This window comes from Monodon monoceros, unplaced genomic scaffold (genome assembly GCF_005190385.1).
Source record: "Monodon monoceros isolate NGI ecotype Baffin Bay Population unplaced genomic scaffold, NGI_Narwhal_1 Super_Scaffold_7, whole genome shotgun sequence".
Taxonomy (NCBI): Eukaryota; Metazoa; Chordata; class Mammalia; order Artiodactyla; family Monodontidae; genus Monodon; species Monodon monoceros.
The window spans coordinates 32,325,778-32,349,880 of NW_021703784.1; the positions used below are offsets into that span (position 1 = coordinate 32,325,778).

Here is a 24,103-nt window from a genome sequence, read left to right on the forward strand (position 1 = left end):
GTCTATGTTCATGAGAGATATTGGTTTCCAGGTTTTTGTTTTTTTTTTCTTGTAATATCTTTGTCTGGTTTTGGTATCAGGGTATTGCTGGCTTCATAGAATAAATTCAGGAGTATTCCCTTGGCTTCTATTCACTGAAAAGAAATTGTAGAGCATTGGTAAAATGTATTCCTTAAACATTTGGTAGAATTCACAAGTGAACCCATCTGGGCTTAGCGCTTTTTGTTTGGGAAGGTTATTACTTATTGATTCAATATCTTTAATAGATATTGGTCTATTTAGGTAGTCTACTTCTTCCTGTATAAGTTTTGAAAAATTGTGTTTTTCAAGGAGTTGATCCATTTCATCTAGGTTACCAAATTTGTGGGCATAGAGTTGTTCATAGCATTCCTTTATTATTCTTTTAATATATGCTAGAAGAAATCAATAGCAGATTAGATGATACTGAAAAATGGATCAGCAAACTGGAAGACAGAGTAGTGAGAATCACCTTAGCTGAATAGAAAAAAGAAAAAAAAAATTAAATGAGGATAGTTTGAGAGATCTCTGAGGCAATGTCAAACATATCAACATTTACATTCTAAAGTTTACAGAAGGAGAAAAGAGAGGGAAAGGACTAGATAATTTACTTGAAGAGATAGTAGCTGAAAACTTCTCTAATATGGGAAAGAAAACAGCCATCCAGGTCCAGGAAAGACAGAAAGTCTTAAATGAGATAAACCCAAAGAAGTTCACATCAAGACACATTATAATTAAAATATCAAAAATTAAAGATAAAGAGGGAATCTTAAAATCAGCAGGAGAAAAGAAACTAGTTATGTGCAAAGAAATTCCTATATCAGCTGACTTTTCAGCACTAACATTGGCAAACCAAAAGGGAGTGGCATAATATATTTAAAATAATGAAAGAAAAATACCTACAACAAAGAATACTCTAACCAGCAAGGCTTTCATTTGTATTTGAAGGACAGATAATGAGATTTACAGACAAGCAAAAGAAAGAGTTCAAAACCACTAAACCAGCTTTACAAGAGATGTTAAAAGGACTTCTCTAAGTAAGAACAGACCACAGCTAGAAATATCAAAATTATGAAAGGAAAAATCTCGTTCATTAAGGCAAATATACAGTAAGGTATATATCAAAGGTTTAGATCTACTTATAGATTATAAGTAGATCAACCACTTATAATGCTAGTAAGAAGATTAAGATACAAAAGTAGCTAAAGGATATGAAAAACAAAAAGAGGTAAAATATGATATCAAAAACGTTAAATGTTGAGGAGTTGTTAAGAATACAGGGGTTTTTATTGTATGTTTGTTTTTGTGGTACGTGGGCCTCTCATTGTTGTGACCTCTCCCATTGCAGAGCACAGGCTCTGGATGCACAGGATTAGCAGCCATGGCTCACGGGCCCAGCTGCTCCGCGGCATGTGGGATCTTCCTGGACTGGGGCATGAACTCATGTCCCCTGCATTGGCAGGTGGACTCTCAACCACTGCACCACCAGGGAAGCCCTACAGGGTTATTTGAAGTCAAGTGATTGTCCTCTTAACATAACCACATATAGATATAAGTTGTTATATGTGAACCTCATAGTAACCACATAACAAAAAATTATGGGACTTCCTTGGTGGCACAGTTGTTAAGCAACTGCTTGCCAATGCAGGAGACACAGGTTTGAGCCCTGGCCTGGGAAGATCTCACATGCCATGGAGCAACTAAGCCTGTGTGTCACAACCACTGAGCCTGCTCTCTAGAGCCTGTGAGCCAAAACTACTGTGCCAGTGTGCCACAACTACTGAAACCGGCATGCCTAGAGCCCATGCTGCACAACAAGAGAATCCACTGCAATGAGAAACTCACGCACCAAAGTGAAGAGTAGCCCCCACTCACCACAAATAGAGAAAAGCTGGGTGCAACAATGAAGATCCAACACAACTAAATATAAATAAATAAATAAATTTATAAAAAAACACACCGTATGATAGATATATGCACAAAGAAGAGAAAGGAATCTAAACATAACACTAAAGACAGTTATCAAATCACAAGGAAAGAGAGTAAAAGAAGAAGAAAAGAACACAAAAAGACTGAAAACACTTAAGAAAGTGGCAATAAATACATACCTGTGAATAATTACTTTAAATGTAAATGGACTAAATTCTCCAATCAAAAAACAGAGAGTGGGGGACAAGGGGAAGATGGCAGAAGAGTAAGAAGCGGAGATCACCTTCCTCCCCACAGATACATCAGAAATACATCTACACGTGGAACAACTCCTACAGAACACCTACTGAACACTGGCAGAAGACCCCAGACCTCGCAAAAGGCAAGAAACTCCCCATGTACCTGGGTAGCGCAAAAGAGAAAAGAATAAGCAGAGACAAAAGGATAGGGATGGGGGGCTTCACTGGTGGTGCAGTGGTTGGGAGTCCGCCTGCCTATGCAGGGGGCACAGGTTCGTGTCCTGGTCTGGACCAGTGGCATGGACTTGTGAAGGAGGAAAGGTTTCCACACAATAGGAAGCCCCTTTGTGGGCGGAGACTGTGGGTGGTGGAGGAGGAAAGCTTTGGAGCTGTGGAGGAGAGCACAGCAACCGGGGTGCGGAGGGCAAAGCGGAGAGATTCCTGCATAGAGGATCCGTGCCGACCGGCACTCACCAGCCTGAGAGGCTTGTCTGCTCACCCGCCGGGGCGGGCGGGGCTGGGAGCTGAGGCTCGGGCTTCGGTCGGACCGCAGGGAGAGGACTGGGGTTGGCTGCATGAACACAGCCTGAAGGGGGTTAGTGCATCACAGCTAGCCAGGAGGGAATCCGGGGAAACGTCTGGATCTGCTGAAGAGGCAAGAGACATTTTCTTCCCTCTTTGTTTCCTGGTGCGCAAGGAGAGGGGATTAAGAGTGCTGCTTAAAGGAGTGCCAGAGACGGGTGGAGCCGCAACTAAAAGAGTGGACCCCAGAGACGGGCATGAGACGCTAAGGCTGCTGCTGCTGCCACCAAGAAGCCTGTGTGCGAGCACAGGTCACTATCCACACCCCCCTTCTGGGGAGCCTGTGCAGCCCACCACTGCCAGGGTCCCGGGATCCAGGGACAACCTCCCCAGGAGAACGCACGGTGCTCCTCAGGCCGGTGCAATGTCACACTGGCCTCTGCTGCCGCAGTCTCACCCCGCACTCTGTGCCCCTCCCTCCCTCCGACCTGAGTGAGCCAGAGTCTCCAAAGCAGCTGCTCCTTTAACCGCATCCTGTCTGAGCAAAAAGAGATGCCCTCCAGAGACTTACACACAGAGGTGGGGCGAAATCCAAAGGTGAGACCCGGGAACTGTGAGAACAAAGAAGAGAAAGGGAAATCTCTCCCAGCAGCCTAAGAAGCAGCGGATTAAAGCTCATCAATCAACTTAATGTACCCTGTATCTGTGGAATACATGATAGACAACAAATCATCCCAAATTGAGATGAAAGGCTCTTGGTGCTGCAGCCAGGAGTCAGTGCTGTGTCTCTGAGGTGGGAGAGCCAACTTCAGGACACTGGTCCACAAGAGACCTCCCAGCTCCACATAATATCAAATGGTGAAAATCTCACAGAGATCTCCATCTCAACACCAGCACCCAGCTTCACTCAGTGAGCAGCAAGCTACAGTGTTGGACACCCTATGCCCAACAACTAGCAAGAGAGGAACATAAACCCACCCATTAGCAGAGAGGCTGACTCAAATCAGAATAAGGCCACAGACACCCCAAAACACACCACCAGACATGGACCTGCCCACCAGAAAGACAAGATCCAGCCTCACCCACCAGAACACAGGCAGTAGTCCCCTCCATCAGGAAGCCTACACAACCCACTGAACCAACCTTAGGCACTGGGGAGAGACACCAAAAACAACGGGAACTACGAACCTGCAGCCTGCAAAATGGAGACCCCAAACACAGTAGGATAAGCAAAATGAGAAGACAGAAAAACACACAGCAGATGAAGGAGCAAGATAAAAATGCACCAAACCTAACAAATGAAGAGGAAATAGGCAGTCTACCTGAAAAAGAAATCAGAATAATGATAGTAAAGATGATCCAAAATTTTGTAAATAGAATAGACAAAATGCAAGAAACATTTAACTAGGACCCAGGAGAACGAAAGATGAAACAAACAATGATGAACAACACAATAGGTGAAATTAAAAATACTCTACATGTGATCAATAGCAGAATAACTGAGGCAGAAGAACGGAAAAGTGACCTGGAAGATAAAATAGTGGAAATAACTACTGCAGAGCAGAATAAAGAAAATAAGAATGAAAAGAACATGAGGACAGTCTCAGAGACCTCTGGGACAACATGAAACACACCAACATTCAAATTATAGGGGTTCCAGAAGAAGAAAAAAAGAAAGGGACGGAGAAAATATTTGAAGAGATTATAGTTGAAAACTTCCTTAATATGGGAAAGGAAATAGTTAATCAAGTCCACGAAGCACAGAGAGTCCCATACAGGATAAATCCAAGGAGAAATTCGCCAAGACACATATTAATCAAGCTGTCAAAAATTAAATAAAAAGAAAACATATTAAAAATAGCAAGGGAAAAACAACAAATAACACATAAGGGAATCCCCATAAGGTTAAGAGCTGATCTTTTAGCAGAAACTCTGCAAGCCAGAAGGGACTGGTAGGACATATTTAAAGTGATGAAGGAGAAAAACCTGTAACCAAGATTACTCTACCCAGCAAGGATCTCATTCAGATTTGATGTAGAACTTAAAATATTTACAGACAAGAAAGAGCTGAGAGACTGCAGTACCACCAAACCAGCTTTATAACAAATGCTAAAGGAACTTCTCTAGGTAAGAAACACAAGAGAAGGAAAAGACCTACAATAATGAACCCAAAAGAATTAAGAAAATGGGAATAGGAACATACATATTGATAATTACCTTAAATGTAAATGGACTAAATGCTCCCACCAAAAGACACAGATTGGCTTAAAGAATACAAAAAGAAGGCCCATATATATGTTGTCTACAAGAGACCCACTTCAGACCTAGAGACACATACAGACTGAAAGTAAAGGGATGGAAAAAGATATTCCATGCAAATGGAAACCAAAAGAAAGCTGAAGTAGCAATTCTCATATCAGACAAAATAGACTTTAAAATAAATACTATTAGAAGAGACAAAGAAGGACACTACATAATGATCAAGGGATCGATCCAAGAAGAAGACATAACAATTGTAAATATTTCTGCACCCAATATAGGAGCACCTCAATACATAAGGCAAATACTAACAGCCACAAAAGGGGAAATCGACAGTAACACATTCATAGTAGGGGACTTTAACGCCCCACTTTCACCAAAGGACAGATCATCCAAATTGAAAATAAATAAGGAAACACAAGCTTTAAATGATACATTAAACAAGATGGACTTAATTGATATTTATAGGACATTCCATCCAAAAACAACGGAATACACATTTTTTCTCAAGTGCTCATGGAACATTCTCCAGGATAGATCATATCTTGGGTCACAAATCAAGCCTTGGTAAATTTAAGAAAACTTAAATTTATCAAGTATCTTTTCCAACCAGAACGCTATGTGACTAGATATCAATTACAGGAAAAAAACTGTAAAAAATACAGACACATGGAGGCTAAACAATACACTACTTAATAACGAAGTGATCACTGAAGAAATCAAACAGGAAATCAAAAAATACCTAGAAACAAATGACAATGGAGATATGACGACCCAAAACCTATGGGATGCAGCAAAAGCAGTTCTAAGAGGGAAGTTTATAGCAATACAAGCCTACCTTAAGTAACAGGAAATATCTCGAATAAACAACCTAAACTTGCACCTAAAGCAATTAGAGAAAGAAGAACAAAAAAAACCCAAAGTTAACTGAAGGAAAGAAATCATAAAAATCAGACCAGAAATAAATGAAAAACAAATGAAGGAAACAATAGAAAAGATCAATAAAACTAAAAGCTGGTTCTTTGAGAAGATAAACAAAATTGATAAACCATTAGCCACACTCATCAAGAAAAAAAGGGAGAAGACCCAAATCAATAGAATTAGAAATGAAAAAGGAGAAGTAACGACTGACACTGCAGAAATAGAAGAGATCATGAAAGATTACTACAAGCAACATTATGCCAATAAAATGGACAACCTGAAAGAAATGGACAAATTCTTAGAAATGCGCAACCTGCCAAGACTGAATCAGGAAGAAATAGAAAATATGAACGGACCAATCACGAGCACTGAAATTGAAACTGTGATTAAAAATCTTCCAACAAACAAAAGCCCAGAACCAGATTCCTTCACAGGTGAATTCTATCAAACATTTAGAGAAGAGCTAACACCTATCCTTCAGAAATTCTTCCAAAATATAGAAGAGGGAGGAACACTCCCAAACTCATTATACGAGGCCACCATCACCTTGATACCAAAACCAGACAAGGATGTCACAAAGAAAGAAAACTTCAGGCCAATATCACTGATGAACATAGATGCAAAAATCCTCCACAAAATACTAGCAAACAGAATCCAACAGCACATTAAAAGGATCATACACCATGATCAAGTGGGGTTTATTCCAGAAATGCAAGGATTCTTCAATATATGCAAATCAATCAATGTGGTACATCATATTAACAAATTGAAGGAGAAAAAACATGTGATCATAATAGATGCAGAGAAAGCTTTTGACAAAATTCAATACCGATTTATGATAAAAACACTGCAGAAAGTAGGCATAGAGGGAACTTTCCTCAACATAATAAAGGCCATATATGACAAACCGACAGCCAACATCGTCCTCAATGGTGAAAAACTGAAATCATTTCCACTAAGATCAGGAACAAGACAAGGTTGCCCACTCTCACCACTCTTATTCAACATAGTTTTGGAAGTTATAGCCATAGCAATCAGAGAAGAAAAGGAAATAAAAGGAATCCAAATCGGAAAAAAAGAAGTAAAGCTGTCACTGCTTGCAGATGATGATACTATACATAGAGAATCCTAAAGATGCTACCAGAAAACTACTAGAGCTAATCAATAAATTTGGTAAAGTAGCAGGATACAAAATTAATGCACAGAAATCTCTGACATTCATATACACTAATGATGAAAAGTCTGAAAGTGAAATCAAGAAAACACTCCCATTTACCATTGCAACAATAAGAATAAAATATCTAGGAATAAACTTACCTAAGGAGACAGAAAACCTGTATGCAGAAAATTATAAGACACTGATGAAAGAAATTAAAGATGATACAAATAGATGGAGAGATGTACCATGTTCTTGTATTGGAAGAATCAACATTGTGAAAATGACTCTACTACCCAAAGCAATCTACAGATTCAATGCAATCCATATGAAACTACCACTGGCATTTTTCACAGAACTAGAGCAAAAGAATTTCACAATTTGTATGGAAACACAAAAGACCCCAAATAGCCAAAGCAATCTTGAATACGAAAAACGGAGCTGGAGGAATCAGGGTCTCTGACTTCAGACTATACTACAAAGCTACAGTAATCAAGACAGTATGATACTGGCACAGAAACAGAAAGATAGATCAATGGAACTGGATAGAAAGCCCAGAGATAAACCCACGCACATATGGTCACCTTATCTTTGATAAAGGAGTCAGAAATGTACAGTGGATAAAGGACAGCCTCTTCAATAAGTGGTGCTGGGAAAACTGGACAGGTACATGTAAAAGTATGAGATTAGATCACTCCCTAACACCGTACACAAAAATAAGCTAAAAATGGATTAAAGACCTAAATGTAAGTCCAGAAACTATCAAACTCTTAGATGAAAACATAGGCAGAAGACTCTATGACATAAATCACAGCAAGATCCTTTTTGACCCACCTCCTAGAGAAATGGAAACAAAACCAAAAATAAACAAATGGGAGCTAATGAATCTTCAAAGCTTTTGCACAACAAAGGAAACCATAAACAAGACCAAAAGACAATCCTCAGAATGGGAGAAAATATTTGCAAAAGAAGCAATTGACAAAGGATTAATCTCCAATATTTACAAACAGCTCATGCAGCTCAATAACAAAAAAACAAACAATCCATTCCAAAAATGGACAGAAGACCTAAATAGACATTTCTCCAAAGAAGATATACAGACTGCCAACAAACACATGAAAGAATGCTCAACATCATGAAGAGAAATGCATCATCATTAGAGAAATGCAAATCAAAACTACAATGAGATATCATCTCACACCAGTCAGAATGGCCATCATCAAAAAATCTAGAAACAATAAATGCTGGAGAGGGTGAGGAGAAAAGGGAACACTCTTGCACTGCTGGTGGGAATGTGAATTGGTACAGCCACTATGTAGAACAGTATGGAGGGTCCTTAAAAAACTACAAATAGAACTACCATATGACCCAGCAATCCCACTACTAGGTATATACCCTGAGAAAACCATAATTCAAAGAGAGTCATGTACAAAAGTGTTCATTGCAGCTCTATTTACAATGTCCCGGAGACGGAAACAACCTAAGTGTCCATCATCGCATGAATGGATAAAGAAGATGTGGCACATATATACAATGGAATATTACTCAGCCATAAAAAGAAACGTAATTGAGCTATTTGTAATGAGGTGGATGGACCTAGAGTCTGTCATACAGAGTGAAGTAAGTCAGAAAGAGAAAGACAAATACCATATGCTAACACATACATATGGAATTTAAGAAAAAAAAAAAACATCATGAAGAACCTAGGGGTAGGGCAGGAATAAAGACACAGACCTACTAGAGAATGGACTTGAGGATATGGGGAGGGGGAAAGTAGGCTGTAACAAAGTGGCATGGACATATATACACTACCAAATGTAAAATAGTTAGCTAGTGGGAAGTAGCCGCATAGCACAGGGAGATCAGCTCAGTGCTTTGTGACCACCTGGAGGGGTGGGATGGGGAGGTTGGGAGGGAGTGAGATGCAAGAGGGAAGAGTTGTGGGAACATATGTGTATGTATAACTGATTCACTGTGATGTAAAGCAGAAACTAACACACCATTGTAAAGCAATTATACTCCAATAAACATGTAAAAAAAAACCAATCATTTAAGCCAAGGATTTGGGTAGCATTTGGGGGATTTGAGAAGAGATGCTGTGTGCAATAAATGGGATTCACCTTAATATAATGTTTTAAAATGATACAAATAATGATTAAAATACCTCATGTAAAAAAAAGATATGACTCAGTATTATTACTGTTACATAAATATTGGAAAACAAAGTAGAACACAACAATGTGGCATGATATATGTTTTTCTAAGAACAAAAGTTTCTTTTATTGAAAGAAATAAGATGTAGTGCTGTGTACATCTCATTCTATCATATTAGGATGTACTAAGTGTCTGTGTGTCTTCCTTTCAATGATGTAAAAATCAGTGGGTTCAGATGATGGCAGACTGATATTTCTACTGAAATGTTCTTCATCAGCACTTTACTAATGGTTTTAACATCTACTAATAATCATTGCCTGAGTGAAGTATTTGTTATTTTTTTAATTCTATGACTCCTTTTGCATTTATTAACTGTGATTATTTTGTAAAGTAGAGCTATCCTTCATGAATTATTTGATTGTCCTGAAACACAGTCCCTATAGGAAAGGCAAAATACTTAAATTCTTTCCATTTTTTATATTATAGCAATTCCCAGAATGATGAATCTTGTATCCAGCAAAGAAAATTATTGATTTTGCATTTATTAGCGTGAAATAATAAATTTTTATATATTATACATGTTTCAATTCATTGCTGTCATTGTTCTTTATGAGCTCAAGTTATCCTGTCTTTTCTAATGGGATGTGATTAAGTCTCCACTTAAATGATAGCCTTTATAACCACGATGAGTCCCAATCTCAACCTGTACATTCCTACTGAGACCTTAAATCAGCTATTTCCCCAAGAAGGTTTCTTTTAGTGGTGAATGGAATTTGGAAACCACAAGTTGTGCACTGTTTATTCATTATTTGTATTATTTGTCCATTACAGGTGTTCATTGTTCTTATAAACCTTTACAGTGAACAAAGCTAATAAACAGGCATTTTTAAGAAAAATGTTAAATAAACCATGAATTCATACTGATATTTCTAAGTCAAAGATTACAGGTTTTATTTTATATACGTATGTATCTCTATTCATTTATTCTGAAAGTATACTCTTTTAATAATTTTAACATTTAAATGTACATACTGGCTATTTCAAAAACAATTATACTAATTATATTACTCACAAGAAGACCAATGAACGTAGATTTAGATGTGTGTGTGTGTGTGTGTGTGTGTCTGTTTGTGTCTGTGTGTGTGTGGTTTGTCCTTGGTATGTACGTCTCATTAAAGGCATGACATGGGACATGACAGTTCCATACTGTCAAAATACTGAATTAAAATACTTATCTTGGGGCTCCCCTGGTGGCGCAGTGGTTGAGAGTCCACCTGCCGATGCAGGGGACACGGGTTCGTGCCCCGGTCCGGGAAGATCCCACATGCCATGGAGCGGCTGGGCCCGTGAGCCATGGCTGCTGAGCCTGTGCGTCCGGAGCCTGTGCTCCACAATGGGAGAGGCCACAACAGTGAGAAGCCCACGTAAAAAACTTATCTTTGTGGTTATAATTCTTTTATAAAGAAAAAATTTAACTTCTCAGTCATCTGATATATAGTTAATTTTCCATTTATTCTTATTTTTTGGAGATTGCTTTGTTTTTTCCTTTTTGTTTGATTTTTAAATTAATGTAAAACATGTATATAGTTCCAAACTCAAAACTATGAAACAAGTACATTGAGAAACAGCTTGCTTGCATATTTGTTCCCACATCCAATTCTCCACTTCCTTAGTAACTAACAATTTTTATTAGTTTTTAGTTTATTCTTCCATTATTTATTTTAGAGAATATTAGCAAATATGTGTTTGTATTTTTCCCACTTCTTCCACAAAAGGGAGCATATACTCACTGTTCTGCACCTTATTTATTCACCTAAAATTGCATATTTTTGTAGTCTACCTTAGGAATATATTCCTTGACATAGGATTGCTAGGTCAAAGTGTAAATCCATATAAAATTTTATTGGTTATTGCCAAGTTCCCTTCAATAGAGTTGTATCATTTTGTGTTTGAGAAGATTTTGAAAATAAGAGTTCCCTTGTCTCTGACCTACTGAATCAGACTCTGAGCTTTAGGTTCCCAGGTGATTTGGATGGCTTTTGGAATCTTGTTCTGAAGGAAATTTTAAAGTCCAACATGAAATTAAATCCAATCAATTGCTCACTTGATATGTGCTAGGTATTATGCTTGGCACTAATGAGAGAAATTCTAAGATGAACATAATATAGTCTCCCTTGGAGGATCTCATAACCTAGATAGTGGAGAAGAAACATTTATATAGAAATCATTGTAACATCATGTGATTGCTGGTATAATAGAGATGTATACTTGGTACTAAGGAAACAAAAAATTGCTGGCACAAAAACTCTATGAGAATTGTACCTGGTATAGATTGGGATATACTGCTCTTAGAAAAAGCAGAAGTATGTATTTAATAAACTGTTTATAAAACTAATTTAATGGATTCTTCTTGAGAATAAATAAACATGAGTTTAACTCTGAATTTATCTCATTTGTACTTGCTTCTTTGCTGGTTTATTCTTTGACATAGCTTTCAGTTTTCAAGTTGAAACTACCATGGACCTCTATAAAGATTTTTGAACCTAAGGTGATAACAACATGCAGAGTCCTAACATAGTGATATTTTCAGTGTGAAAACACTACCATAATTATGAGCATATTGTGGTTTGCATAAAATAATGTTACTCATGTAGCTGACAGGAGAGAAGATAAAAGACAATAAAAAGAGAATTATTTATTAAAAGGATCTAATGTTACAAGAACAGTACACAGAACTATTATCTGACTGTGCCTTCCACATGGTATATACCATTATATATAGTATATATACAGACTGCATACAATATATTTAACGGTTTGACATGGGGTCCACAGTACCTTCATTTGGGTATGCAAGGCATTCAATTTCATGAAATTTTTAATTAGGAGGAGTCTTTTTCTTCAGAGTTCAACTGACGTTATATAAAACTACAGTCTGTTTAGTGATTTAAGACTGTGTGGTTACTCTTCCATCCAAGAAAAAGCTGACTCAGTATAATGTACCTTGATAAGGAATGCTGCTCTGCTTTTTACAAAGTAACAAGTATGTAATGCATAAGTACATAAACATTTTAAAACCTGTTTTTAATAGGTTTATGATGCAGAATACATATTCTGTGCATGTTGCATTAAAACACCCCGTATCGCTGATTCCTGTAAGAATATATCAGACATTCTGTATTTAAATATTCTGTCAGATACACACCATCCATCAGCTAGTCAGAAATATTGGTTAATTTGAATTTGCCATGTATTGACATTATATTTCATTGGGCTTTGTTTTATGAGTTTTAGTAATAATTCAATTCTTAAAGTCCGCTAAATCTAGTATGAAACGCCATGGAAAATGAAGAAAATTATTTTATTCATCAAATATGAAGTAAAAATTATTGCCCATTCTTTAATATTCTTGCTGCAGTTTTTTCAGATGCACAATCTGCTCCTGCAAGCTATACCATACTTGGAGGGAACTCATATTTTGCCTGCAAAACAGTTACCATCCCTCTATATGCAAAGTCCAGCCTCTCCCACTCCAAAGGAGGTACTCAAGGAAGGCCACTTGGTTGTCATTATTCACAGGCTTTGATATTCACCATCCGTGGTAATTTACTATAATAATCTATTAACCAAAATAGGCTTCTAAATCACTTCTTGTTTGTTTAAGGTTGTCTTGAGCATAATCTCCCCCAAAGAAGATGAGTAACCAACACAAAGAGTGGTTCTGTGTCTCTGAACCCAATTTCTGAGGATGTTCAGAACAGAAACTCCAATCTCTCTTCTGGTTCTACAAGGATTAGCCTCTAGAGCTGGCAGTTTGAGCTCAATACTGCTTCATTTTGCTTGCTGTTAACGATGTGAATAGAATTAGCAGGTTTAGATTTTATAAAGGAAAAGAAAAGAATCTACCTTTTGTTCTCATATTAACAACACCTGTAAAACGGTAGTTTCTCCAGGCTATTTTTTGGCATATGGCTTTGCAATAACTATCCCTTCAGGAATCTTCTTGGGTCTAATGTGAACTCTGGCATGTTCTCATACTGGTTAGAATATCTGTAAAATATCACATAGAAAACTTTCACCTCACTTTCCGACAACTATCTAGAATCACTTAGGTTCAAGTTGAGTCCTCAAAGAGCAAATGGGTATTACCTCCTAAGCAGTGTATGGCTAGCTGAGCCCCTGTATTGAGGCCATGTTTCCACACACTGCTTAATTTTAAAAAAAAATCAATTTATCCAAGAGGTCCTCTTTATTTTAATAGTTGGTAAGATTTTATTAATGGCATGTGATGCATGGAACTCTTTAAAAAAATCAACATTTTTTATGCTTGAACCATTTTAATCCATAGACTATCTCTATGCAAAATTACTTGCAGAACAGATTTTCATTGTCCTTAAAATTATTTGCAGTTAGAAGAAAACCTTGGGCCTAATTCAACACCTTTTTTGGCAGTAGGTGGGGAAATGGGGAAGCTGTGTCCCATATTCATTTCATTTTCAAGCTAGCACCCTTAGCAGCATGTCAGTATCTTCAGCTTTTAGTGATCATATATATTTTTTTGTGACTTTATATTTTGTTATTAAAAATAAACATTTACTATATTTGCAGCTAGATAACATAGTACTTGATGAAAAACAATAGCACTTCAGTTCATTTGGACTCACTTTCTATTTACCTTGCACTAATGTAAATGGCTTATTCCCTATCCTAATAACTTGCTCTAGGGATGCATATAGAATAGCATATTGACAAATTTTGCTATTTCATGATGCAATCATACAATATTTTTTGAGAAAATTTTTGTGTACTTATCCTATAATGGACCACACAGTTGAAGTATTTTTTTTATATCTCCTGCTGCTTTGTCAATTGGAATAGTCAGCCAAAGGAAAAATGAAAAACAGTAGACTTGGAGTCTTAAGCAAATTTTTCATTCTCAGTTTTGTATTTGTGTTTGAAACAGATCTGCTAGAGACCACTTGCTTAACAAATGGATGGCACACACTCAGGGTCATCAGATATAAAATCAGATTCCAACATACTAAAAAAGTAAAGAATACATTTGACAGAAATTACCTTTGCTTACAAAATTTATTACGTACAATCTGCATATTTTTATTGGACCAATAACTGTCCTCTCCATTTACAAAAACCAAAGAGAAACCTGACGGATAAGTAATATTCCCCCCAACCTCCTGTAAGTGCAACATGTGTAGTTCCAAGTTTTTAACGCTTATCTCAAGGTCCTGGGTCTCCACTTACATTACACTCTATTCACTGCTGTTATCAAGCTAAAGCAAAGAAAAGCAAATTAAGTCTGTAGTTTTCACCAAGAGGTTGAAGGAATCATCAATGCCAAAAGCAACGTTACTGATGACGAGGACGTGGAAAGAGTGTGGAGGGTTGACTGAGCACTAGTGATTTTCCCACCTGTGGAAAAGAGAAGCATTATATGGACAAAATTATTTTGGTTTTGCCTGAGCTAGAAAAGAGTTGTTTTAGGTATGTTAAGATAAATGAATGCAACATCAATCCTCTTTCTGATGACAGCGTTCCTTGTGCTTATGAAACAAGATATTATCTGGGGTTCTCAAGAGGTATATGGAGGGCAGAAGTGTATATGGAATATTGTGTTAAAAAGGCTGTGTCATGTCAAACAAATACACCTCATCGGGAGATTCAGTATAATTTTCAACATGATGCACTGATGGAAAATATCCCAAATTCCAGGTATGAAAATAAAATAATTTCTATAGTGCACAGTTCAGAAAATAGAGTAAAAATAATTAGCAAAAGTTTGTGGCAACAAGATTTCATAATTTATTTTTTTTATTTTTTAAGTAAATTTTTAAATTTAATAATAAAATATTAATTTATTTAATTTACTTATGGGTCCTTGATTGATTTGACTGTTTCAATTGAGCAGGCTTAAATTATAGGTTCTCATGCCAAACTTGGTAAAGAAAAGGCATCTTTCATTAATCTTACCTCTACCCAGGAGAAGTTCTTCCTTCTTGAGACAAAAGCATTGTATACAGTTAATGTATTAGGGTGGTTGCTTGATTAAACTCACTGATTTTAATGTATTAGTCTGAAGAAGTTTTGATAGCTCCATAAATTCACAAACTAAGTACGACCCTTAGACCTAACTTCAGGAATGTTTCTTCAAGCCAGAGGTCTTTGGAAGTATCATCATCATGATTGATATTTAATGAAGGCTTATTATATGCCAAGTACTGTACAAAGCCCTTCATACATGTTATTTAATTTGATCTTCACAACATTCCTATGTAGTAAGTGCTAATATTTATCCTAGTGTTGCAGATGGTACCAGGGCTTAAAAAGATTATAGAAACTTGTTTAAAGTCATTGAGCTAGGTTTTAGTGGAAAGAGATGCTCTTATATGTTGTCTCTATTAAAACAATGATTGACCTTGATTAAAACCATGATAGACTGATAATAAAATGTATGAATTGATTTTTGGAATTATTCTTCTGTCACATTATCCTCTCTGACCAGACTGAGTGTAACAGGATTCTGGGTGTGATTTTTGTTACAGGATAGAGTCTAAATTTATTTTTCAGATGCTCCTTTAAGAGCCGAAGAAAATTTTGTTTGATAAACTAAACATATACACACTTTAAAAGCAGCAAATCTTCTTTCCTTTGAAAACTGTTACAGCTAAGGCACTAATAAAAGCTATTATTCAACATATTGGGGAGTGTTACATTTATTTCAACTTGTACAAAATGGGGTCATTGTGAAGTGCATGGCCACACGTGAGCTATAAGAAAGGCATGATGACAAAGCCTCACTGGAGTGATATGTTCATGCTTAATAAATGACTGTGAAAACATTCTTTCTGTTTATTTGAGAGTGGCTGCATCCTTGTTAAGTCAACTTACATTACATTTTTACAAAAAAACCCTCACTTTCATAATGCTAAGTAGGATCTATATCTCAAATTCCACATAGAATCCACAAAGCAAAAATAAGCTATTTCAGCATAGCAAAACAAAACAAAACAAAACACAAACAACAACAAACATTGGACTAAGTTCTAGTCCCAGATATAAAACTAACTATTTCACTTGAGCAGGTCATTCAACTTCTTAGGCTTTTGGTTTTTGGAAAAAGATAAGAAGGAAATCAATCGTTGCTCATGTTTTATCGGTCTAAGAAAATACCATGAGATTTCACTTCATTAAAACTCAGGAAATGGGTTGTACTGGCCAAAGTGTTTTATTAACTAAAACATGAAAGTTGATAAATTTTTTTTTATGGAATAGAAGTTACAAGTTAATTAAAATATAAATGGGAGAATCAAGGTGTTTGTAAGTACTTTCAATCTTGGGGGTGATATTATTTGGATGATACTTTAGAATCTGATTGTGTTACAGTTGAAAGGAATTTTGGAGAGCCAGAGAATAATAAAATACTTAACTCATAAGTTTGCTAGGAGAATAAAATAAAATGACATATAGAAAACAGCTAGCACAATGCAAAGAACATGACCAGAGTGCAGTAAATGCTCTTTGTATTGTTGTTATTCGAAATTTAAGACTTATCAAGCAGGCAGAGAGTTGTCATCTTTTTTACTTTTCAGAAATAATCTTTAGTTCTTCAATGTGCTCTTGAAAATCTGAACATTTCAATTGTGAATGAATCAGTGTAGAGACATTATTACCTTTCTTGCTCTTGAAACTATACTTTTATAAATAAATCATAAAGTGTATTAAATATTGTGTGGCCACAATGTATTTAAGTTCTCAGGTCTTTTCACCTGAATTTCTGAAAAAGTCAGATTTTCTGTATCGTGTGATTTTTATTTTTAAATGTTCATTTTGAAATAATTTTAGATGCACAAAAAGTAGTGAGAATAAAATAAAGAATTCATCCAGATTCCTTAAATGTTTATGTTTTATCTTCTTGCTCTATTATTCTCCCTATAAATACATACGTTTATTTCCTGAACCATTTGAAAGTAAGTTGAAGACATGATGTACCTTTACCCCTAAATACTTTAATGTTCAGATCCTAAACATAAGGCATTTTCTTGTATACCACAGTACAATTTTTAAAAACAGGAAATTAATGTTGATATAATATTATCTAATTTACAGACATTATTCAAATTTATCAATTGTCCCAATAATGTCCTTTATCTCATCTTATATTTTTATGCAAGAATTTACTTACCAAGTATTATGGCAACAGCTTTTCCTCAAAGTTACAGTCTATCATATTATTTTCTCCACTATGTTTTCCTTCTATCTCACTTTGTGGCATCAAAAAACAATCATAAGAAATGCCTCTGGTCTTAACCTAAGTTGAGCAATACATTGAATATAATAAAGCCACATTCAGAGCTCTACAGAATATCATTGGATACTTCCCTTTAGGTTGATGCTTCTGCTTGAGAATGACTGCTCAATAAATAATATTCATAATTACCTATTAATTAAATGTACATTAAACATTTTTATACAAGGCCTTAATAAAAATTGCCCAATATTTTCTCAATGAGACATTTGTTTAATGAAATCTTTTCCTTTCTTTTTTGACTATCTCAATGAAATGACTACTTTCTTCTGAATTTGTAAAAATCTCCCTTCCTTTAATCAGCTTTCTCTTGCTGGTGTAATAATGATGGCAATGGGGTTGAATCCTGGTTCTTCTACTTAGTAATAGTGTGATCTTAGGCAAGTTACTTAAATTTTCTCTGTAAAACAAGAATAATGCAACCTACCTCATAGATTGTTAAGAGGATTAAATAAGATGATGTAAGTAAAGCACTTATGACCGTGCCTTACATATAGCAAGGGCTCAGTCAAAGCTAGAAATTATTAATATTGCTAATAATAACAATGATGCTCAAATAAGTTCTAGAGATCTAATATATAGCATAGTGATTGTAATTAATAAAACTGTAATATATACTTGAAAGTTGTTAAGAATGTAGATTTTAAATGTTCTCACTACAAAAAAGAAATAGCAGTTATATGATGTGATGGAAGTATTAGCTATATTTTTGCAATAAATCTGTGTACATATTTGCAATATACAAGTGTATCAAATCAACTGTTGTACACCTTAAACTTATACAATGCTATATCTCAATTATATTTCAATAAAGCTGGAAAAAGAAAAAAAAACCCAAAACAAAGATATTCAATGAAATTTATAATTTATTTTGAAATCAATAAACACAATCAAATTTTAATTTAAAAAGCATTCCCTTTAAACTTTCCTGTCCCTCACTTTCCATTATCTAATGATAAAGGCAATCATGACAATAGAGAAATGGGTATAATATATTAAATTAGTAAAATACTGGTTAAAAGCAATATTGAAAAGCACAAATGACCAGCAAGACACTACTTGAGATCAGGATAGACAGGGGAATTTCACAAATAAAAATATTTTAATGAAAATGTTAACTCTTTTCTAGATTTGTAGAAATTCCACAGTTGTGAGTGGGCTGCCATGGTTTGTATTAATTGGAGGATCATATAGCAAATCAGAGTAAAATAAGAGAAACTTCAAAGTCTCTGAATTATGCAGTCCATCGTGTTAATTTTGATGAGTTTTACATCATCTTAATATTGTTAGTGGTTATCAAATTAAGCCTATTGTGTCAAAACTTACCTGAATATGATGAGACCCTGATTTGGGAGCTAGCGGTTCCATCCCCTCCTTCACTGCATGCTCGAACTTCAATAATATAGACTCCAGCATCAGGGAGTGGGACTACTGCTTGAGGTTTCTGTGTTTCAATAATTTGACTGTTGCTGTGACCCTCTTGCCTATAAAATACCTGGGAACAATATCAGATGTTTAAACATTTGATATTCAATCAAGGATTTCAAATGTTTATTGACTGCCTTCTGTATGTCACATTCTGAGCTAGGTACAGGGAGCTTACAGCTTAGACAGATATGTAAGTAAATGCAATGTATGTGTTATATGCAGCAATGGAATATACATAAGGGGCTATGGGAATACAAAAGAGAGTTTAATTCTGTCTGGTGGTTTAAGGAAGGTTTTTAGGAGAAGGTGATGCTGAGTTAAGTATTTAAAGATAAGTAGAGTTCACCAGTTGGAAAAGGCAGGAAAAAAAGTCTACAAAGAGATAAGAGAAGATTAAAAATACATCTAAGCAATAAGAAAGCAATAGCATTAGAAGACATTTGGGAATAGTGAGAAATTGAGGCTAGAGAAGTAGGTAGTGAGGGGGCAGATCATTGAAAGTCTGTTATTCCTGGTTCTTGAAATGAATAGCATTCTGAGGGAGTACTCAAAGCTGTCATCTTCAAATCATTTGAAAGGAGTAATCAGAAAATTTGTTAAATACATCAATAATAAATCCTTAACAACGTAGAAGATAGCTGAAAGCTTAAAATTATATTGAGTATTTTTATTTTTACTTTTGTGTTTGCCTTTTGGTAAATTGGCATTTGGATATATTGGGTAGCCAAGTTAAGTGTTTTTTGACATCTGTCCATGGTACTAGAATTGAACATGTATTCATGGCAAACAGAATTTTATAACTACAGATTAGGACACAGAATTATCCTGTGTTTACAGGTCAGAAAACTAATGTCATAGAGATTATATGATTTATACAAGATCATACGGCTAGCTGTAGAAGAAATTGCATTGGAAGATTGGTATTCAGACGATCAGTTCAGAGGTGTTTCACTGTATTATACTGTTTCTACTCATTTGCGCCCAATAAATTTTGTGTGTGTGTGTGTGTGTGTGTGTGTGTGTGTATAATGGTCAAGTAGCAGCAGTTAAGATTTTAAATGCATTTGCATTGTTTCATTGTTTTAGTGCTTTTATCATAATTGTGAGTATTATGATTGCTTTGCATAATGGAGAGAACAGTGGCTTTGCAGTCTCACAGATCTGGATTCAAAACAATCTCCTACAGAACAAAACAAAAAACAATCTCCTACACATTCCTGTCTGAGCAAATTTGAGCAAGTTACTAACCTTTCTAAATCTGAAGTGCCTGTACTGTATAGTAGAGATAATAACACCTATTTCATGGTTTTATTAGGGAAATGCATGTAAAATGCCTAGCACAGGACCTGGTAAGCTTAATAAGAGAAAGCGACTTTTTCTGTTGCTATTATTGTTCCTTGTCAATGGTCAGTATTTCATTTGCATCATAAAAGATGAACTTCCTTGGGAGACTAGACAAAAATTTATAATACTTTTTGTTTATTAAAAATGTGTTTTGGGCTTCCCTGGTGGCGCAGTGGTTGAGAGTCTGCCTGCCCATGCAGGGGACACGGGTTCGTGCCCCGGTCTGGGAGGATCCCACGTGCAGCGGAGCGGCTGGACCCGTGAGCCATGGCCGCTGGGCCTGCGCGTCCGGAGCCTGTGCTCTGCGACGGGAGAGGCCGCGGCGGTGAGAGGCCCGTACCGCAAAAAAAAAAAAAAAAGTGTTTTGAACTTGAACTAACCTACATACAAGAAAAAAATACTTTAGAAAAGTAATATTTTCATATATTGAAGCATGCCCGTACTCGATCCTCCTTTCTAAATTCTGGTAAAGTATGCTGCCTCCATTTACTTTCTCTGTCTTTCATGGATTTAAATTTACTTCGGAGTCTTGGGAGAGAAGTAAATTCTCTGTAAAAGTATAAAATATGTGCAATAATTCTATCTACTGAAATTCTTATAGGGAAGGAAGCCATAGGTTTAACATAGTTGGGAAGTGGCAAGAGCAACATCAAATATTTTACTGGGTATCTCATGTGAGTTAGGCACAGTGCTATATACTGGAGATTCATCAGAGAATAAGACTATATGGTCCCCTCATGGCACTTACAGTCTAACAGTGGAGACAGATAAACAGTGCAATTGAGTGTGCTATGTGCTGCAGTAGGAAACATATTTGATGCTATAGCCATGTACAGAGTGTTACAGATTTGGGAATCAGAAATATTTCTAGGAGGATGCCTATTGCACATTCTTTTGGCTTTAAAAAATGAAAATTGTATCAGAATTTATGCCTCTCATTTTGACTGTAGCAGCATACTGAATTAGAATTCTGTTCATCCACACGAGGTAATTAGAAAGCAAAATTATGGCAACGAAAAAGTATGTAAATTGGTGAGGATTGGCAGGGGAGTGACTATTTTAGAGGACGTTGTTATTATGGTTCAATAAATTACAATTCTTATGACAAAGAAAAAAGCAGTCAATAATGCATATCTAATGTGGCTGTAAAATCCAGAGTTGAAGAAAAATGTGTGGATCAGTTGAGATTTAGGAACAAAGGTAAAGGCAGGAAAATATCAGTTAATGGTAGCAAAAGAAGTTTGAGATTAAATGTGGCTTTAAACAATACATCCAGGGAGATGTAGTGCTATGAGTCAATAAGCAGGTATACTAAGTGAAAAGATACATTAAGTTAATGGTTAGTCTTGCGTGATTTAGAGAATCTTTGCTCATTTTAAAGTACTGATTTAGAAGACATGACTACGAATGAGAAATATGAGAAGGTTAAGGAGTTATCAAGACATGTCAGAAATAGTTATTGACAGTAAGAAGACCAGGGAGTACTTTGAGAATCTGGACATTTATAAATTGGAAGTTGCAATGATGGCTATCTCTAGGCATAAAGAAAATTGTCTATTGTCAAGACTATTCTCAAATTCTACTTAAAAAACTTAGCCAAAGAGATGATCCTAAACAAAAATTTAGTGCAGTCCTGTTATTCTCAAAGGCATGATCTAGAAATGGCTAGTTTACATGTCTGATAGTAACAATAATGGTGTGAGTGTGCCTAGAAATATAGCAGAATAAATTTTTTCTAGTTTCACCCACAAGTGTCATTGGAAAGATGGATCCTATTAAATGGAAGGGCTATTCACTTGCTTAGCATCTTGGGTACAATTGTTCTTCACAAAAGTGGGTGAGGAATCCAAAACCCCAGTGGCAATGGGTGGGTGAGGAGGAATCAGCAAGATAGTAGAATCTAGGTGAAAATAAGGTGGGAGGCTCAAGTACCAGTGAGAAGCCACAAGCTGTAGGGTGACTCCAAGGACTTTTAAGAACAGGAGTTCCTATGGCAATTTTCAGATGTTTGTTTGTATGCTGTGCCTTTCACTCTATCTCCCACTGACATTTCCACAAAGTCTTCCTTGTATATGTATATACTTGACATTATATAAGCCATTTCTGTTTTAATCTTTAGAAAATATTTTATGATGAAAACATATAAGCATAATCAAATATAGAAATGATGGTATAAACCATTATATATGAGTCTTTTTAACTTGTAGGGATCACAGGAAAGAGGCTGAGTCCCATATTTGGAGTAAATATAAGATAAAGTAACAGCTGTAAGATACAAGAAATCAAGGAGACCAGAATGGCCACAGGCCTTAGGCTCCCTGAGAAGCTGGAGAAATATAGGGATGAACTTCAAAGTTCCACAGGCTGTGGAATACAATTTCAGTTCAAGTGTACCTATATCTCAGGAGTCTGGCAGGCCCTAACTGATATCTAAATGGAATAAACAAACAAAAATTTCTGTCTATATTGATGGATCATATAATAACTAGTAAGCTTTGAGCCTGATTTTCCCCATACTCTCCCTAGCTCTATAAATACCAGAAAGTAGAGGTGAGGGAGAAGATGTATGGTGAAGAGGTCGTATATCCAGGAAAGGATATTTCTAGATATAGACAGAAAAATGAGACCCTGTTTTCTTGATATGTAGCCTGAAGCCCTTATCCTGAATTCCCTCTGAGTGCTTTTGTCTTCTGAATGGACAGAAGTCTGTCTTGGTGGGGAAGGGGATATTTGCACAAGGGAAAGCATAGCCCCTGGATATTTAGCATTTATTTTCTCTTTCACTTAAGTTTAAGTCTGTATAAGGAGAATAAGGTGGGGATAAGATGGCTGTTTTACTTTATAATCTTGGTAAGTTTCTTTCACAGTACAAAGAAAAAATATTCTCCATTCTCAAGATCATTAAGGAGAATTATGGCTAAATATACTTTAGTTTTGTTATTGGCATTTCTTTGGAAGTGGTAGTAACAGACATAACATGTGCCAAAATTAGTAAGGATTCTAGATTCAGAACCCGAGCTAGTGGAGTCATAAAAACAAAGTTTTCTTCATTTAAAAATACTTATTTGGGAAAAATAAGTTAAATTAGGAAATTTCTTTGAAGTTTTTATTCCACTTTCCTGATTATATATATATATATAAAGAAAATATGCAGCTAATCTGAATTGGGAAATGTAAAATAAAGTCAAATATTAAAATGACCTGAAGAAGTGATGAATATGCTAAATAAACTCCCAAATTTGACTCATATTTTTAGGTGGGAAGCTATTTTGTTTGAGTGGAAATAATTTGTAGCCATGTCTACAAATGACAATTATTTTCCAGCATTTTTCTTGTTCTTCATGCTTCTATTCCTCTTGCTTATTAATAGAAGCTGTGATATCTTAAAAGTATTACTTTTAAATCTGGACTTCTTAAACAAAATCCCAAGAAGTCCAAGTTCTCTTGGACAGTCTCAAAGAGCAGTGAGAAATTTCAGTACTAGCGAATTCTATTTATCTGAATAGATTCAATTTTAATGTGTTTCCTGTGACACTGTCATATATGGTTCAATTCCATCTTTCTTTCACTATAATCTTGGTCACTTTTGAAGTCCCTGATAAGATGTTGTGGTGGGGAGACCTTCTTTTTCTCTTAACACCTTTGAACCAAATTTCCTTTGTTATTGTATCTTTCTCTGGTAATATCTTGTCCTTATGTATGTTGCTGACACCTCAATCTGTGGAATCAAATAAAGGAGTAAGATTCATGCTTCCTTAGAAAATGGGTTGGTCTAATTCCAAGCTCTGCTGTTTTATCTTATTATCTTAT

At 35.8% G+C, this 24,103-nt stretch overlaps 1 protein-coding gene across 1 annotated transcript in view; it reads right to left on the reverse strand.

Moving 5' to 3' along the window:
• Positions 1–11,868: 11,868 nt before the first annotated feature.
• The window catches only part of CNTN5 (contactin 5), a 1,393,643-nt gene continuing 1,381,408 nt past the window's right edge, over positions 11,869–24,103 (reverse strand). The window contains exons 23-24 of the mRNA XM_029208299.1: positions 18,848–19,016; positions 11,869–14,628 (exon numbers count right to left, since the gene is read on the reverse strand). Of these exons, the coding sequence (XP_029064132.1) occupies positions 14,525–14,628; positions 18,848–19,016 (273 nt within the window). The 3' untranslated portion in view covers positions 11,869–14,524. The remainder of the gene's footprint in view (positions 14,629–18,847; positions 19,017–24,103) is intronic.